At 54.4% G+C, this 19,065-nt stretch overlaps 1 protein-coding gene across 2 annotated transcripts in view; it reads left to right on the top strand.

Moving 5' to 3' along the window:
* GALNT2 (polypeptide N-acetylgalactosaminyltransferase 2) overlaps positions 1 to 17,818 on the top strand; it is a 183,402-nt gene extending 165,584 nt beyond the window's left edge. The window contains exons 12-16 of one of the 2 annotated variants that reach the window (XM_045877854.3): positions 2,211 to 2,303; positions 2,638 to 2,721; positions 4,752 to 4,878; positions 11,033 to 11,152; positions 15,097 to 17,818. In XM_045877854.3, the coding sequence (XP_045733810.1) occupies positions 2,211 to 2,303; positions 2,638 to 2,721; positions 4,752 to 4,878; positions 11,033 to 11,152; positions 15,097 to 15,252 (580 nt within the window). In that variant the 3' untranslated portion in view covers positions 15,253 to 17,818. Of the gene's footprint in view, positions 1 to 2,210; positions 2,304 to 2,637; positions 2,722 to 4,751; positions 4,879 to 11,032; positions 11,153 to 15,011; positions 15,036 to 15,096 lie in introns of those variants that run through there. The other variant, XM_064594644.1, reaches the window with a different exon arrangement.
* Positions 17,819 to 19,065: the final 1,247 nt, after the last annotated feature.

Here is a 19,065-nt window from a genome sequence, read left to right as displayed (position 1 = left end):
TTACGGAACTTTCTTCTGTCACTACCGCCAGGCAGCGGAGCTGGCCCATGCGAATCACACTTTCTCTCTGCTGCCTGCTTCCTGGTAGAGCTGCTTTGCCCTGAGTATACGGGTGGGCGGAGGGGAAGCGCAAGCGAGGAGAAGCCGGATAAATCAAAGTGAACCCTTCTGGGGGCCAAGGTAGTCATAGCACCAAGAGGACTGTTTGGCATATAGCAGGTACCCAATAAACGTTGAAATGAATGAACTGAAACTAGCACTGAGTAGCATATGGAGCCGACTCGTTGAGGCTGCGTCCATATCTTTCTCGAGTAAGTAGAAAGGTGTTGCATTGCATTCAGGAATTAAGAAATAACTTAATTACTTAATGACTTAAGTGATTCAAAACCACTGTGTGATTGGAATTCACAAAACCTTGAAGCCATTAGGGCTAAAAGGGACCTAGGAGATGCTTGAATCCAATCCTTTTCATCTTACTGATGAGCAGTCCAAGTCCCAGAGCACTGAAGTCGCACAGCAGGTTAGGGATTGGGCGTAAATTGAGGCATGAGCCACTTTGGAAGCCTCCAAAATCCCAGTAAGAGTATTTAATGGCTCGTCTGAGAAATAATGCTTATGTTCCAGCATCCCAGGCACTTCAAATCTTTAGATGCACATGGCTGTACATATGTATTTCTTACAGGGCGAGAGTAAAAAATATCCTCAATCTCATTACCAAAGAGAGCAGTCTTATAATGTGGCGGGCCCATCTCTCACCCCCCTCCCGTCCCTCCTCCTCCCTTCTCCTCCCTGCACACACAGACCTCCCGTGCCCTGGTCTCTCACCCAACAACCAGCCAGGGGGACATCGTTCCACGGCAGCAGGTCAAATGTCCACCAGGATTTTCAGTGACTGCAGAGTCATCCATTTATTTCATCATTTCCCTGTCGATGGTCATAGGGTTTCTAAAATTTTTTTTTTACCATTATAAGTAATGCTGAAGTGAGCATATCTTCAGCTATATATTCTCCTTGAGGTAAAGTTCTAGAAGTGGGAACTGCCGGATCAGAGGAGGGGGTGTGTTCATTCATATGGTCCTGCCTGTCTCGTAAATGGCATTTACAACAGTTCATCTTCTATTGCACGAAGAGAAAAAAAGGGCTATACATCACTGTGAAAGATAGATGCCCCGAGTAGAAATTATTTTAATAATCGTAGCTCAGGTAATTTGAAAGGCTCACCGTTTAAAAGAGACCTTTCTGGTAGAGAAAAGGAATTCTTTTCAAAGGTGAACATTGCCTCCCTAATGTATTTATTTTGGAAGAACATAATGTCTTCCATATGGGTTCTCAAGGAGGAGTGAGTCTACTTTGGAACCGAGTCCAGGACACGGGAGCAAAGAGGCTCACGGTATGAATGCTGCTTCATACGTGTGTGAGAACAATGTGGGCAGGGTCAGGTGCTGACGCCCACGCACGTGGGAGCCTTGCACACCGGCCGTATATGCAGAAGTAGCTTGTTGCAGTGGCCTTAAATGATCACGCATCATGGTTTTGAGATTGGAGCACGTGGTTTTTTTGCGTGGCAGAAAAGGCCGCTCTATGTGGGTCCCTCTAGCACAGTGTGGTCAGTCGGAGCCCCAGATGTGGGGCAGAAGGCTTCTCTCCCCTTCCCATCACTCTTCCTTGTCCAAACAGGACACTCTCTCAGCTCAGGTCTGCAGGGAATAAAGTCTTTTTAATAGTAATTCTTATCTATTTGTAACTTTTCCCCAGAGCTATCTAGTAATGTGACAGCCGTGATGAGAAGGACCATAGAAGCCAAGGATTTCTTGGTTGTACTCTTCCATGCCAGCCTCCTGTGCGTACATAATGCAGGTTACCGTGGTGACACTCCGTGTCCTTCTCGCTGGTCCAGCTCCAGTCTCTTCCTCCCGGGACCTGCCCGTGCTGCAGTTCTAACTCTGACTTTTGCTCTTTGACAATCTGTTTCTGTGAAAGATGAGAAGGCGAGTTCTGTTGGTTCAGTAAGCACCCGCTGAATGCCCGCTACCTGCAAATCCGGGCCTGGGTGCCGAGCAGGGAGATGGCCTGCTCTGCATCCCTGCCCCAGCTGCCGGCCCACCTTGGAGGACCTTCCTAAGTATCCCTCCAAGCAGACAAGTGCACACGGAGTGATGCTGATGGAAAGGAAGCAAATCACAGCTCAAGGAGATTTATTTTGTTTCTAGTAACACCCGCCGGGCAGCAGAGGTCTGGATGGACGAATACAAAAATTTCTATTACGCAGCAGTGCCTTCTGCCAGAAACGTTCCTTATGGAAAGTAAGTGTCACTTGAGCCCTCTCGTGCTGCTTTACTTGGGATCCCGGGGGGTGGGGGGAGCCTGTGGTCATCCCGCACCCCACGAACCATTCTGCTGCCAGAGTCGGGAACTGTCACCCAGGTGCCAAAGCAGGGGCCTCTGCTCAAGGCCGGGTGAGGACCCAAGGCAGGAGGCGCGTGGGAGGTGGGCCAGGGCCGCAGGGACAGGAGTGTGGACAGTCCAAGCTCCACCGCCTGCCTCAATCCTCTTCTCAGCAGCAGCTTTCCAGATTTGATGTAGGGAGCTTGTCCATTCTTAAAATTGGTAAAGGAATCTTATTTCCCTGTCCTCCAGTATTCAGAGCCGATTGGAGCTCAGGAAGAAACTTAGCTGCAAGCCTTTCAAGTGGTACCTGGAAAATGTCTACCCAGAACTAAGGTAAGCCGCTAGGGATCAGGGTCTCGCTTTGTAAGGGCTTAGGAGCTGCAGATGTCAGAGAGGCGGGGAGGCCCCAAAAAGTGACAAGTGAAGGTTGTGCCCCTGGTGAGAGGCCGGGAGCTGGGGCTCACCCCACAGCTGTCCCTAAGCACCCCTGAGAACACGCTCCCTGAATGGTGGCCTCCTGCTGCATGACCTTCCCATTCCCCACAGAGGCGGGAACGGTCCCAGGTGGCGCCTCATTTAGTCATGCCCTGTTGGTGAGAGGACAGGGGCTAAGTGACAAGGGCTGTTGTCTCATGGGCTCTGTAAGCCACCCGAGGAGCAGCGCCCAGCTCCCCCCACCCCACCCCGGTGTGCTCTCTGGGCCCTCCCTGCCCAACGGGTGCGTCTGCCCGACCTCCCTGTTCTGGCTCCAAGGGCCTCACCCTCCTCGCTCGTCTTGCCCTTGTGAGTGAGCATCCGGAGCTGAGGTCAGTGCCGACCTGGGCGCAGACGGAACAGTAAATCCTCTACGCCACTCCCCTACTTCCTTCCAGGAGACTTGCTGATGGCTCTTCTGCGTCTGCTCTCGACACCTGCTGTTCCATCTTAAATTAATGGGAGCTCTGCGTCCTAAGGGAGCACTTGAGACCCTCATCAGGGCTGCAGGGCTGTGGGTTTCGGGACCCATCCGAACTTCATCTTCGTAAAGGGATTGCCGGACCGTTTTGCTTTAATGCGGCACATTCCTTATTCTGCATGTCGCCCGGGCATTTCCCAGCGGGTCGCACACCCCCAACATGGGCCGTGAATGCGGGAGTCCCCACCATTATCCTTTGGGCTAACAGCTCCTTCAGAGCCCTTGTCCCAGAGATTTGTTTGAGAGTTAGAGAATGCGGCTTTGCCCCAGCGCTGCTCTTCACAGCCATCAGCCCCTGGAACTGTTTGTTTCCTGTGCCCGAGAAGTGGTGTACGACATGGTGCCCCCGCCCCAAGGAGCGGGGAGAGCAGACGTTCTCCTCCCTCTGGCCCCTCTGTGACAGACGGCTTTCGCTGGGGACTGCGAGCAGAGTTGGTCACCCGGGGGAGGCCCCTGGCCATTGTCTCTCTCCCCGCCAATGCGGTGCTTCTCACCAGGGCCTCGTGGCCCCGTAATGGTACCCACTTTGCTTTTGCCGTCACGGTTGTCTGTGATTTGCTGGGTAATGATGCCAGACAGAGTGACATTAAATGCAGCTTCACCGTGAGGACGCCCATGATGTGGGGTGACATCGGGCCTGTGCCACGTAAGACCATATCCAGAGCATCGAGCACCACGGCAGCAGACGAATCTGCCTGCCCCCACCCGAGCCCGGCCAGGGAGACCCCGACCCAGTACTCGTGCTGTGTGTGTAGTAATCGCTGCCGTTCGCTGGGCACCTCCTGCGCCAGGCACCGGGCTGCCCGTGCTCACGGTGAAACGTCGTATGGGATACGTGCGACAGTGCTGCTTTACAGGCGCTGTGCGGGAGGGGGCGCTGAGGCTTGGGGGGGAGGTCCGAGAGATGACACAGCCAGTACAGGGCCCGGCCGGGCGCAGACTCGGGTCCAGGCCTGAGGCATGTGGCCCCCGCCCACTGTGCCCTGTTTCTGTTGGTGGCAGGCCGCCTGACAGAGCCACTCAAGTTCCCCCCTCTTCTAGGTAAAGCTCAGATCCTAAGTCTGCTGGGAAGCTCAAGGCAACAGGATCTGACCTCAGGAATTGCTCTTCTAAAGAACTTCCAACAGGCCAACACTGAAGAATATAGGAGCTTTTCCTTTCCAGAAACATTTTCCAGATAGGGAAAGAATGCTTCTCCAACTTGAAATCTTCACTTAGGGTTAGAAATCGAGGACGTGCGAGAGATGCCGCCCGGCTGACACAGGCCGCCTGTGGGAGGAGCGGTAGGGGCCGGGGGCTGAGGCCTTCCTCTCGTGGTTCCTGCTGCTGGACACGGAATCACCGAGCAAGGGGGCGGGAGCTGGGGGGCCTGCAGAATTAAGCAGATGATTCTCCTCTTGCTTTCCAGGGTCCCTGACCACCAGGATATAGCTTTTGGGGCCTTGCAGCAGGGAACCAACTGCCTGGACACTTTGGGACATTTTGCTGATGGTGTCGTTGGAGTCTATGAGTGTCACAATGCAGGGGGGAACCAGGTATGTGAGGGGGTGGGCTTGAGCCCCTGGAGGCCCAGAGAGAACACGGAGGGGGCCCTGAGCTTACAAGTCCTGGCTGCTGCCTTTCTCCTGTGACCCGGGATGTCTGAGGTAGCACCTGGCCCCAGCTGGTCACCTGCTAGCAGGCAGCTGCAGGCTCAGGTGGGATGTCCCAGATCTGGACAGACGCGTGGAGCCTGCCGTCAGCCTCGGGCCAGGCTCTGCTACCGCAGCGAGGGGCGCAGTGGTTAACACTGACATCCAGCATCCCTCTGTCAAGGCAGGCCTACAGGGCTGGTGGCCTTCATCTCCTCCTCTTCCTCCTCCTCCTCCTCATCTTCCTGCCACCCCTGTCGTCCCTTTGGCGTGTGCTCGTCCCCAAAGCACCTGTTCTGTGTCTGCCTCTGAGTCTGATCTCCAAGCATGCTGATAAACACCTGCCTGGGTCCCAGCTTAATAGGCACAGACCCTGTCGCTGCTACCAAAGTCATTATTGGTCCCTGCCTATTAGATAACACTGGCTTAGATAGAAAATATTAATAATTACTAGCTTCAGTCTGACACACATATACACACACAACTTGTCTTGGAAGCATAACACACACCCCCACCCCGAACTTCTGTCCTCATTGAAAACAAGACAGAGAAGTGAAGGCCTGTTAGGCCTAACCCATGGCCTATGTGTTCCAGAGGACAATGTTCTAGAAAGCAGTTTTCCCATAAGAAAATAATAGATATTTGTAAAATATGGGCTTTGTGCACAAAAGAGTTTGGGTAATGCTAGGTGCTCTTATCTCCTTGAAAATATGTCAAGCTTTCAGAGGACCTACAGTTTAAGTGTGGGCGTGGGGGGTTAACTCAGTGTATCCCAGATTTATTGAATCCCAGAACCTTCTTTAAATAGAACTATTTTTAAAAGAGGGCACCTGTTTTCCTATAAAGTTGGTTCTGAGTCCCCCCCAGGGAGTATCTAGGCAGACTGCAATCCCCAAATGCTTTGCCTCCTCTTCTTCACTTGGTGATGTCATCTTAGCAGTTGCTTGGACCGGTATGGACATCCTAAATTAGACAAGGGAGGGAGAGCCGGTTTCAGGCAGCGGCCAGGGCATGCATGCCGCACCCGGGCCTCCAGGGTCTCACCTCTGTCCTCAGAGCACAGCCCCTGGCTCCTGTGCATGCGCCCCAGGGAGAGGCTAGGAGCTTTGGGTGAGCATACAGAGCCAGCCTCAGGGGGTAGCCTGACTTGTGGATTCCGAGTATTTTAACCTATGATAGGTGGGTCCCTAGATGTGAGGAGTTGGCTAGAAGGAGGAGCTATAAGGAGGGAGGGAAGAAGGAGAGGAGGAAGGAAGATTCAAGTCCAGCCGAGTTTGTTGGGTGCAGACAGGAGGGAGGGAGGGAGGGCACCGTGCCTGCCAGGAGTGTCTCTGTGTCCTTGTCAGGCCTTTGGTCTGATGCACTGAAATTCACTGTGGCCCCACTTCCTGCTGGGGACCGTGTGGGTGTGGTTCTGTCCCCCCCAGCGATGCACACAGCGGTGGCGACACGGGGCCGTGTGGTGCAGGTCTGACTGCAGGGAACCGTGCAGGGACGAAGCGTGAAGGGGTCTGGGCCTTCAGTGTGAGGTAGGGAGGCTGAGGGCGCAGGGAGAGGCAGGGGTTTTTATCTGTTTGTGGCCAAGCCAGAATGAAAATACTTAAGTGTTGCCCTCCAAAAAGTGAGGCTTTGGGAAGACAGGAAACGCAGTGCATCTAATGAGTCTCCGGGAGCTCAGTTTAATCTGCGTCAGAAAGGAGGTGCTTTGGGGTCTAGTAAGCCCCAGGGTGCTTTTGGTCTTGGTGGCAGAAATTCAGAAATTGGCTGCTGCACGTGGAGCTGGGTGAAGGGTCAAGCTCGCCTTCAGTCTGCATGTTACAGTTCAGAGGAGACGTGGCCCCGAGTTATCTACCTTCTGTATTGTTAGACTTTGTCTGATTCCAAGTTGGCCTCACCGCCCTCCGCCATTTAATGACCGGGGTTTCCCTCGGTCACATTTACAACGTTCTGATGATTCAGTGACTGTTAGAGGGTCAGTCCTTCATATTTTAGCAGCTCTACCGGGCAGTGAGAAGTCTGACTCTGTGCATTTGAAAAGTACGTACGTACGGCGGCTGTTAGTGAAGGATTTCCCGGTGCTCTGCACCCTGCCCTCTCCGGTCTCAGGCACCCGCTTCTGTCCCGGGCTCTGTGCGTGGCTCTTGTGCACTCAGCATGGCCTTGGGGTTGGATGGCACCTTGTACTGCACAGCTGGTAATAAAGCCGGTGGCCGCCAGGCAGCAGGCTGCCATGGCCTGGGTAGTCGTGCCCCCCCCCCCCGCCCCCACCATGAGGGCTGGTGGCCGTGGCTCTGGATCCCCGGATCCTGCCTGCAAGCTGGTCTCTGAGCCCACGAGCCCTGCTCTACAAGCCCGCAGGGAGGCTGAGCATCCTGGCCTGCCCAGTGCATCGCTGCTTTCCACCTGTCTCCCCTGCAGTTTTTCATAGCACCCCCTTTTTGTCTCAAATTTGTCCTGGTTGTAGTCACCATGGTTATAGGCACGGGAGCTCATTGACGATGAGCTGCTCTCAGGATGCCATTCTGGGGGGAGGAGGAGATTGGGACGGTGTCGGATGCCCCCCAGAGGCGGCTGCTCCCAGCTGTGCGCACAGGTGACCGTGCTGGGCCGCGACCCCACCAGGCTTGGGCTGTCGCTGAGAGCGTGCAGCATGGCCTGTGCAGAGCACCCCGTTCCCTCTCTTCCCTTTTGCTGTTGGGAGACCGTTGCTGTTCTCACACTGGGGCGGGGAGAGCTTGCCCTCCTCCCCGCAGATGTCTGCTGAGTGCCCCCCGGGCCAGCCGCTGCATGCTCAGGGGTCCTGGCCAGGAGGACCCGGCCCTGCCTGCCCAGTGAGCAACGTTCTACCATCTCTGAGCCCTCCCCCCGTAGTTTTGTGCTGGAATCGCCCTGAGAGCTCTCCGGAAATTCTGATGCCGGGTCCCCTGCCCAGAAAGCCTGCTTTCATCAGCCTGGGGCCGCAGAGCCCTGGGGTTTGTGAAAGCTCCTGAGGTGGGTGATTCTAAACGAGCAACTGCACAGTGAGGGTTTTCTAGCAGGGGAGGCCACACCAGTGCGGGAACGGCAGTGTGACCACATGGTGTACCTTCACCCACACACCGGGGACCACGTTCCTCCGTGGACCAGCCTGCGGCCCGGAGAGCTGCCTTCTAGATCAGCACCGTCCAGCTGTGCTTTGTTTGCTGAAAATGTTCCAGATCGGCACCCTGCAGTCCAGTTCTCACCGACCCCATGTGGCCACAGAGCACTCAGAATGTAGCTAGTGTGACTGAGGGTGTCAGGTGTTCATTCACTTGACTCAGCAGGTGCATAGTTTGGCCACTATGCTGGCGAGCATGGGTCTGGAGGCGGCGGGAAGCCAGGGCTCGTGCCTACTGGTGCAGATGTTCCGTGAGTAAGTCCCGTCCCAGCTGATGGAAAGCGATGCTGTTTTGAGTGGTGTGCCACATGGGTGAGAAATGAGAGGGTAAATAACGTTTCCTAACTGCAAATAGGGTCCCATGCTCTGAACGAGTACGGTTTCTTACCTGGTTTCTGGCGGAGCCTCAGCAGACACACAGAAAATGGGAAAATTAATGGCCATGCTCTTTTTAAGAGTGGCAGCTCAAAAAAGCAATTCTTAAATATTTATGAACTTTATTTTACAAATTCAGATCATTGAAATGCAACAGAAGAACAAAGTGGCAGCCAGCTCTGTTGTTTGCACAGCTGAACTAGTTTTCCTGGAATTCAGTGTAAAGTCTGCTTTAAAATAATTAAGCACACAATAGCAAGAAGGTTGTAGAAACATTCATACGTGAGCTTTCACTCGGTATCTGCAACCCTTCCAACATCTCTTCAACACCTGCTTCCAAGAAGCATCTAGAATCTTGCCCACGAGTGGGGGCGGGTTGGTGCCATTCCTTCACGTGAGCCTCGCTGTGGGTGTGATGCATATCTGAATGCATGAAAGACGGGGTGCATGAGCTCCTTCCTGGGACCTTTTGGCCCCCAATTCTGCCCTGATGTGCAGGTGACGCTGAGTGCCCGTTGGCGCCTCGAAGGCACCAGCTGTGGAGGGACAGCATCATGGAAGGTTGGGATTGACCCTCAGGGGCGGTGTGGGTCCCTTCCCAGAGAATGCTCTGCAGAGCTCCCTGCCAGGAGCTGCCAGTGGGGACAGGTGGGGACAGGGCTCTGTGCTCTCAGGTCTGAGAGATGCTAAGGAAAACAGTCCGAGCACGTTCTGCTAGGCTCAGCATTCCAGAGCCGTGAGAAGCCTATGTGTGACTTTGCAGAAAGAAACGTGGCCCAAATTCACTGTTTCCCAAACTTACTTGACCTGAAACTAACTTTTCATAGAATCCCTCATGGAGCACACTTTGAGAAACACTCATTAAAAGGTGAGAACAGGGGCGCCTGGGTGGCTCAGTTGGTTAAGCGACTGCCTTCGGCTCAGGTCATGATCCTGGAGTCCCTGGATCGAGTCCCGCATCGGGCTCCCTGCTCGGCAGGGGGTCTTTTCTCCCTCTGACCCTCCCCCCTCTCATGTGCTCTCTCTCATTCTCTCTCTCTCTCAAATAAATAAACTAAAAAAAAAAAAAAAAGGTGAGAACATTGAAGTCAAGGAAAAGGAGGGGACTGGCCCCAGTCTGCCTCCCTGCTAGGAGAGAAGGAAGCCGTGAACAGGCTAAGGGGCTTCTCCAGTCCCTAGATGGGCTGCCTGTCTAGGGCAGACCATCTGTTCCAAGGTAACCGAGGTGCTGAATAGTGAGGCTTCTTTAAAAGATAATTTATTCCCTCCCTTACCTCTGTCCCCTGAGAACAGGAAAGAAAAAGAATTTCTCCATAGCACTTAGTAGCTCCTAAAGTTACATAATACATTTATTCATGGGTGAGCCATTCTCCCCACTGGAGAGCCAGCCCCGTGAGGTCGGGGCCTTGACTGTCTGTTCACCGCCGTGGGCTGGGCCCTGGGAGAGCACCTGAGGCACTGCAGGGCGCCGTGGACGGTCGCTGGAAGGATGGCTGGAGTCGTAGCAGCTTTCCTGGGCAGATAGCAGAAAGGGACACAGTGGTAGGGAGTGTGTCCAGGTGGAATTCTGGGTTGGAAGACGCTTGGCTGCTTCTGGATCCTCAGGGCTCACTTGGGTATTTACCCCTTTGAGAGGGTCAGGTCCTAGAGTGAAGGTCGGAAGCTACCTCCTCCTGTCCCACCTGTGGCCCCACCCAGAACTTTCTGCCTGGGGCCTCGCTCACCCATCTTCTCCATTCTCTGGCTTCCTGCCCTTTTAAGACTGTCTTATTTAGCACTCAGAATAAATGGTTGTGCTCTCAGCCCTTAAGGGGTGTGTGTGCCTGTGTGTGTGTGTGTTTCTATTTGATCATGGCTCAGTTTTCCCATCTGTAAATGGGGGTAATAACAGCCTCTCGTGGGGCATACAGTGGTGCCCAGCACACAGCAGGCGCCTGGTGTTAGCACAAGGGGTGTGTGTGTAAGTACACAGATTTAGGGATCTCAGACCTTTGTGAGCATCAGCCAGTCAACTCACTGCTCAGTAGTAAGGTTACGTGCTGCATATTTTGCTTAAATGGGCCATGTATAATTTATCATTTTCACACATTACAATCCACATTCATAAAGGCTGTTTCCAAACCACACCTGCAGGGGGGCAGAGTCTTTCCAAAATAATGCAGGTGGAAAAGTCGACCCTGAACTGTCTACCTTGGGGGATCCACGCATGGGCCACTTTGTTTCCAGGTCACCTTTCGTGGTAGAAAACTGGGTGTGGCACTCAGATTTGCACCAGGGGCTAAAATAGTTCACACTGTTTATCTTAGTTACTCGTGTTCTCAAAGCCCTTTCTTCACATCAGTCGGTGAACTTGGTGCTACGCTGGGACGCTCCCCCTGGCACCCCCAGGTGGAGATTTGCCCTTCGGTAAGAAGTCGTGTGTCAGCCCTGCGTTGGCTGGGGGCTCGGAGTCTCCGCTTAGCAGCATGACCCTTTCCCTCTCGGGGCCCCGTCACTCACAGCCCTGCGTGTGGCGCGGCCCTGACCTCCGCTGTTGTGCTCCAGGAATGGGCCTTGACGAAGGAGAAGTCGGTGAAGCACATGGACTTGTGCCTGACGGTGGTGGACCGGGCGCCCGGCTCTGTCATAAAGCTGCAGGGCTGCCGAGAGAACGACACCAGACAGGTAGGGCGCCCCTGCCCCTCAGCCGGGCCTTCCTGCGCCCCACCCCCCACCGCGGCCTTGACCGCAGCGCTGCTTTGTCCCATCCCGCTGCCCTGTCGGACCTCGGCTCCGGCTGTCCGCTGTCTCCTGCTGCGCCGGGAGCTCCTGGCACGCAGCAGGCGCTCCATGAATCCCGTGCTGGGTGAGCGTGCGGTCGGGGCGTTCGTGCTCCGTGCGGGCTGTGGGCACTCGGAAGGCCCTGTGCCGCCCGCGTGCACCGGCTCTGGGCAGCGTGCCTTCTGGCCTGTCCCCTGTGGGCGGCTCCACCGTAAGTCCCCCTATCCCGGGTTATGTCGTTCCATAACTTCTTTTTTTCTTTAAACATTTATTCATCTATTTTAAAGAGACAGAAAGCATCAGCAGGGAGAGGGGCAGAGGGAGAGGGAGAATCCCAAGCCGACTCCCCGCTGAGCATGCAACCCAACCCCGGGCTCAACCCCACGACCCCGAGATCAGGACCCAGCCGAAATCACGAGTCAGAGGTCTGACCGAGCCACCCAGGGCCCCCTTCCGTACCTTCTTGATTGATCTCTTTATATCTGGGCCTCACCCTCTAGCCACACTGGAGAGGAAGGGGCCTCATTCGTATGTTCAGCTCCTACGAAGGTGTGTAAGCACCTTCTCCAGGCTGAGGGCCTCGGTAGGGGCTCCCAGCACCTCCAGGTGCAGGTAAGCAGTGCTGCTGGTCCCTTCTTCAGAAGCTTCTTTGTAGCAGCCACTCATACATGGGCATCCTGAAAGTGTTTGGTGATGCCCGTGAACGCGGGAGAGGCCCGGGGGCCGGGGCCGTGCACGTGTGCGTCTGAGTGCTGGGCGGGATGCCTGGAACCCCATCACGTTCTGCCTCATCAGACCCCCTGTGTGTGGAGGCAGAGACTCAGGCCCGGGAGCGGGGAGGCACAGCCGGCTCACGGCTTCTGCACAGAATTGCGGAAGCCCCGGGGGCCAAGCAGGGGTGCGGCAGCGGCCAGCCACAGCGGGCAGAGAACTTGGCCCAGGCGCGGGGCCCACTGAGAAGTCAGCCAAACACTGACCTACAAATAAGTACTAGAAAAGAAAGCGAGGTTCATAACCACATCACCAAAGGGAGCTGTTTTCATTCTGTTTCATTTCATTCTGTGCTGGTAAACCCACAGCCCTGAAGGAAAGATCTCTATTTCTTAAGCCGGTGGTCTGATGTTGCTTATTTCTGATGACATTCTCATTCTTCCCATGCCACCGGATGTTTCAAAGAAAAATTGCGTGTTCTTACTTACTCATTAAATATTTTTGCTTTTTAAATTTATAAAAATGCTAAATGAGTATAAAAGTTCAAGCAGATGAGACCTTATACGCACACACTCTCTCTGTCAAGTATCTGTGTGTATATATTACTTTTTCCAAACAGTTCGGATTGTTTTTACCTTCTCTGACATAAGCCCCCGTGGTAACTTGGAGGCAAGCCCTTTCTTGAGCCATGGGGGAGTGGTGACTAGTGTCAGAAATAGAAATGCAGCCACGAAAGGACCTTCCAGCGTGCCAACGAGTGGAGACTGGCTTATCCTCGTACAGTCTCTTTTTATGAGATAGATGGGTGTAGAGAAACTGAGGCACAGAGCCTACCAGAGCCAGGAGCCTGAGTAGGCTTCTAGTCCAAGACGGATTTCACCAAAGGGGAGGCTGAGACCCACAGAGTCAGTGCCTCCTCTCCAGTGTCACCTGGGAGGACTGAGGCCGGGACCAGGTGCCTGGCTTAGATCCCGGTTGTCGGGAAATGCTTGCATCTGTCCATCCCTGGCCTGCTCGTGGGGTGCCCCCTGTCCCCTACACTGCAGACCCCCAGCCTGGTTTCTGATGGACACTTAATCTCTGGAGGAGTTCAGTAGGAGTTTGCCTTGTTTCCAGAGCTGACAGGCGTCCCTGGTGCCATCCCAGTTCTTGGGAAGCATAACTGACGCCCCCGAGAGGCTCACAGCACGGGGTGGAAACGTCCTGCAAACAGCTCTTCTGACCCCGAGACTTCGGCCGGTGCAGAGCCGTGTGGGGGCTGTTTCAGCAGAGCCTCGATGGCCCAGAAATCTGACCCATGATTAGAGCCAGAGCTGGAGTTTGGTTATTTTTTTTTTAAAGACCTTGCATTTAGCTGAGGCTTTGACACCTGACAGGCCAGCCCCTCCAGAGAAGGGAATTAGATTCCATTCATTCCACATTCTTTGTCAGGCCTGATTCCTGGCCACTCAGAGCGACACAGGGCTGTGGGCTGCACATACACACTTTACATGACAATGGAGGAGACCAGCTTGAGGACTGACAGCCAGGGAACCGGAGAGGAGGGATGATCGGCAGGCAGCAGTGACCTCCCCGTGCTCATCTGATTGCGCTGACTTTCACTGTTGGCAGAAGCTCCAGGTTAGCGGGCAGCCTGAATGAGTATCATAGGGTCCTTACGAGAACATCCCAGCCTCCTGTTCTTGTGCAGAAGGCCGGCTCTCGGGGCGCCGGGGCCTTCTGCCTCGCTCTGCCTCCTTCCCCTCCCCATCCATTTGCCCTTTGAGAGGAGGCTCCTCAGCTAATCTTATCTCAAAGCTGCACCGTCTTGCCAGTTGGAGTATTTGGTTTCCAGGCACGTCTGTGGGTCGTGTTTTGTGTGCATTTGCAGAGTCAGAGGGGAAAGGAGACAGCAGGAAGAGAATGCAATTCCACGGTGTCAAAAGGATTTGCAAAAATACTTACGGAAAGGAGCTTTAGTGCACACAGTGTAAAAAATTAATTAGAATCACAGACTATATTAATGAAGGGAGAGCTTTTGGGAGAAATAAGTGTGATAGTTTTTTTTCTTTTAAAGAACAAACATTAGAGATTTTTACATGGGGGTGAACAACGGGGTGAGGGAGCCTCAGACTTCGTTTAGGCTAGGCTGTGGGCTTTGTTTTCTTGTTTGGTTGGTTGATTAGTTAGTTGATTGGTGAGTTGGTTGGTTGGCTGATTGAATTTGGTTAGCTGGTTGGTTGAGGTCGGGTTGGTTGATGGGTTTGGTCTTGGTGGGGGAAGGGTGTCCACACTCGAATAAGGAGACGTTATACCCTGTGCTTTACAAGAGTCACATTTGGAACTGAGCAAATACTGCTTGGTCCCTGCCGCGCAGAGCACTGGGGGCCCCCGGGGTGGCTGAGACAGGTTTCTCACACCCACCAAGGAGCTCACAGACTAGTAGAGAAAATCACACGGTATAGAGACGGGTTCCTCAACATGATATTCTGTCCACTCAGGCATCTCTTTCCCTCTCGTTTGACCTGACACCATTCCCCTAGTTTAATTGAGCCTAAGGCCCTAAGTGGGAGCGTGGAGGTGCCCGGGCCACGGGCTCCGAGCAGGGGCTGCCTTCCACTAGCTAGGGGCAGGATTGGGGTCCTCTCTGAGCTGGCTCAGCTTCCTGGGGCTCCTTCCTGGAGGTGAAATAGCATCAGAGGAGGCCTTATTGTGGATGAATGCACGTTGCCGACAAGAGACTCCCTACCTCAAGTCCTTGCCCTGATGACTGAGGACGGGCAGGTGCCCAGAGCACTGGTGCTTGGATGAGGGGACAGCCAAAGGAGGGAAGAGGTGGGGCAGGGCACACGGCCCCTAGCAGCCCAGAAAGGAGGCTTTGAGTTGCAAACCAAGGCAGAGAGCATAGGTTTCTTTCCCTGGACGCTCAGCTGGCCCTGGAGCTGCTTTGTCTTGGGGCAGTGGGTAACTCCTCCGTTACGATCAGAACCCCACCCCCCACCCCCACCCCCAAAACCCCGGCCACCACCACCAAAAAAAAAAAAAAAAAAGGCTTGGTTTTTTTTGTTTTTAGTGTAGCTAGGAGACCCCGCAAATGGATGTGTACCGTGCGGTTTTGTGTGTGCCGTGATCGTAAGGCACTCTCCTGTCTCCTGCAGAAGTGGGAACAGATCGAGGGCAACTCCAAGCTGCGGCACGTGGGCAGCAACCTGTGTCTGGACAGCCGCGCGGCCAGGAACGGGGGCCTGAGCGTGGAGGTGTGCGGCCCCGCCCTGTCTCAGCAGTGGAAGTTCACGCTCAACCTGCAGCAGTAGGCGGAGCCCGCCGGGCCGCGCCAGCCCGGCCCCCACGCCGGCTGAGTCTGGAGGTCACGTTCTTGATTACGTTTCTTAAACTTTCTGCGAAACTATATACCTCAGTATTCCATCATGGTCTGAAAGTCGGAGAACTTGTGCGAGGCACGGGGCCTGGGCGGACACCGAAGAGGCCCGGAAAGAGAACCGCTCTCCTCGCCCCGCAGGCGGCGGCCAGGCCCCTCCTCCGAGGCCGCGGCCGCCCGCCCCCCAGGACGGCCAAGGCGCCGCCCCCGCGCGGACCGGTGCGGGGCAGGGAGGGCGGAAGGGGGGCCGTGGCTGCGTCACCCCGGGGAGAACTCTTTTGAAATCTCCATTTTTGATCCCATCGAAATCACGTCTGGTTTCCACAACAGCGAACCGAGTCATTTTGCAGGTTTACGTTGTATTCCCCTGTCCCTGCTCCTCTGTTCCCAGCTGTCCTCCCAGCACAGACCCCCTCTTCCACGTGACGTCCTTGCTCTATTTGAATATGAACTTTTCTATGGTGGGACACTAAATATAAATATATATAAAGAAAGAATGTACGGTCAGTTCCCTATGGTTTCTGTAGGTTGTCCTCATCTTGTAAATTGCCCACACAACAGTTAGTTCACGGCCAGAAGGAAGAGGGAGGGGGCCCTTGGGGGGGTGGGGAAGGCGGGCTCTGTTGCCCCCCCCCGGAACCCCATCAGTGAGCAGGTGCTACGGGGTCGCTCGGGGCTTCCCTGTCGCTGGGGGCTTCCCTGTCGCTGGGCTCTAGGAGGCTAGGGGTCCTGGGGGGGGGGGGGGGTTGCGGACTGCCAGCCTCAGCCCGGGCACCTCTGTCGGCTTCAGCTTGGGAATCACTGCTAAGTGTCGGCATCCACCTTCTGTGCCCTTGGTATCTGGAAACCTGGATGGGCTACTTATTTTGACAGACATTACTTTGGGTCTTTTTGAATTAAATTTCTTTTCTCTTAGGGAAAAAACAAAAACCCAGCAGCCTCCCAGCTCCCAGTAGGCGACAGTAGGAAGCTGTCCTAGGCTGGCATTGGGCGAATCGTGAGTGTCCCGTGAGCTGGTCCCTGGGCTCTGGAATCTGGCCTGCCCACACCGTCCCTCCCAGGCCCAGGTGTCTGCTTTGGGTCATGGAGCATTGGGTCAAGAGTTGGGACGGGCGGAAACCATCCAATGCCTGATCAGCTGACATGGAGGATTCTGGACACAACACAGGAGGTGTGTGCGTTAGGAAGCAGAGATCAGTATAACCACAAGCCAGTTAGGAACTAAGTCGTGACAGGAAGAGGTGCCCAGGAATGTCCCTGCAGAGCCCCCCTTGCCTTTGCAGTGGCCCCGCATGCTGTGACAGGGCAGTCCCCGGCCCCCTACGGAGTGGCCCTCCTGCACACATGCGGTCTCACAGAGGCTGGCCACCCCAGGCCACCCCCAGCTGCTGCGGAGTGGGACGTGCATCAGAGATGCACATCCTCAGGCCCCTTCGGGGAGGGCCCGGGGGGTCACAGAGTGAGAATTGGCCCCAGAAGATTCTGCGAAGTGCCACTCTGTTCCCTGCCCGTTTCTTCTAGGCAAGGGGACGCTATTGGTCTTTCTTCCTTCGCTGCAAAAGGCCCACGTGTGTTTGCTCTAGGTCACCGGGATCGGGTGTAGAGGCATGGCTCAGGGACTGTCCTGCAGCTTCCTTTTTGCCCTCTGCCCAGCAACCAGATGTACCTTCAGTGGACAGGGAGGCCCCAGCTGGATTACCTGTGTCTTCAGAGGCTGGTCTTGACGACAGGGAGGCCCCGGGGAGAGGGCCAGGTACCTGTACAAGGCTGTTGAATGCAGGTGGGGCAGGAGGAACCGGACTCAGCCCGAGCACCTGGGTCCCATCATAAGGCCCTGTGCCCTGTGAGCCACTGCCGGTGTTTGCAAAAACTACCCCACGGCTAGCAAACAAATTTGGCTTTGATGTAAAAGAAATTCGAGTCAGGTTCTTGATGAGTCCTTCCCCCACATACCCCCGCCCCACGCAGAACTCTCATCGAGCTTGTACCATGGGGACGGGCCCACCCGGCCCCTTCTGGGGTCGCTCCCCGTCCCTGAGCTGGGGCTGGGGGCGCGGCTGGCGGCCTCGGACCCCGTGGGCGGGCGTTGTGAGCAGAAGTGGGGCTGGGAGGGCTCCCTGGAGGTGAGCTATGTTTACAAGACAACAGTGTGCCAAAGTGACTTACTGCGGTTGCATTATCTCTTAGTCATCGGGACGATCCCACCCTCTCACTCCTGTTTTTACAAGTACAGATTCTTTCCTAAGAGCCCTTTGAGCAAAGCGTGGCGAAGCTAGTTGTCCTCTCTGTGGTGGTCTTTCTTATGTCTTCATCAAAGCTAAAATGATGGTCTCTGTGAGTATGTTTTGCAAATTCAAAATATAGTTTGGTAATTTTTTTTCCAGTTGATTTTTAAAAAGAACTGCTGTACAGAGCTTGTACTTTGTCCATTTTATAGATGGAAACCATCCTTGAAAATTGTTTAACTTAAATAAAGAGAAGATACTTTATAGATAACACTCTCCGGCGGTGGCTGTGGTCGTCCTTGGTGCTTTACCGGAGGGGGTGACTAGCGTTTGAGGGCAGGGGAGACCGTCTGTCCTCTCTGGGGGCCCTGCTCAATGACCATTCCTTATCGCACTTTTATTTTATTTACTTATTTTTTTTATCGCACTTTTAAAAAGCACTCGCTTTTTACTGCTCTGCCCTCGTGCTGTTTATTCTTATTTGTCATATTAACCATTATCGTTTGTGGGGTGTTGATGATGTGCCAGGCACCGCGCCAAGCCCTGGAAGGCGTTCTCCTCACCCACTCACAGTACCTGCGAGACAGTGTGACGGGCTGCCTTTCCCAGCTGGCCCAGGAGCCTGCCGTTTAAAGCCCTTCACCTACTCAAGGTCAGGGGCTAACCTGCTCAAGGTCACGCCACTCCTGAGTGCTCACCTGGAGTCAGCCCTCGGCACTCAGGGCCTGCACCCCAAACCACGGTGGGGGGAAGGGGCAAATATTTTCACAACTTTTACGGTGTTTAAGATCCATATACTTGTTTGCCAGTTATCGGGGGCTTCCCAGTGCTATCTGAGGCTGGCTGAGGTCCTTCCCCTCATCCTCAGCCTTTTAAAATGCCTGCCTTTGAAAAACCCCACAGGCGTATCAAGAAAACACTACAGTGGCCTATTCCTTATTTGGCAGTTTGGATGGGGACTGGGTGCCGGGAGGGGCCCTGAAAACACTGGCCCGGACTAGGTGTTTTCATGTTCCAGATACCACATTTCTGCGTCCTCTTGCTCCCATTATCTGAGACAACCAAAAACAAGGTTCTCCTGCCATGTGAGAAAGAGAGCTCTTAGCATAATTGTGCAGTGTCCTTCAGAGTGCTTTAGGAATGTGTGTGGGGGGGGGGGGGGTCCTGCTTTGGCATCCGGGAAAAGTTTATTTATTGAAAAAACTCTGTGTCGTCCTCACCATCCTGAAGACCCAGCAGGGGAGGAAATGTTCAACACCAAGCAAGAGGACAGGTGCTCTGCAGGCTCCGAGTGGGGGCTTTGCAGAGACGGGACTGGGTAGTCGAGTCAGGTGTGGGCTCCCAAATGCTCTGGAAGGAGTTTCGGCTGATACAGGGGGAGGGGTGCTCTATGAGCTCTGGACTGGAGCGGAGAGGATCAGATTTGCAACATTTTTTATAGTAAAGTGTGTAACCTGACTCAGCTATTTGATTCTGCAGTACATTCCACATTTTTAAAAAATGCTCAGCCAGAAAAATAAAAT

Source organism: Mirounga angustirostris, unplaced genomic scaffold (assembly GCF_029215605.1).
Source record: "Mirounga angustirostris isolate CCGP_5_RB_7025 unplaced genomic scaffold, mMirAng1.0.hap1 SCAF_6, whole genome shotgun sequence".
In the NCBI taxonomy this organism is placed as follows: Eukaryota; Metazoa; Chordata; class Mammalia; order Carnivora; family Phocidae; genus Mirounga; species Mirounga angustirostris.
This window is presented reverse-complemented; position numbering and strand designations above follow the sequence as displayed.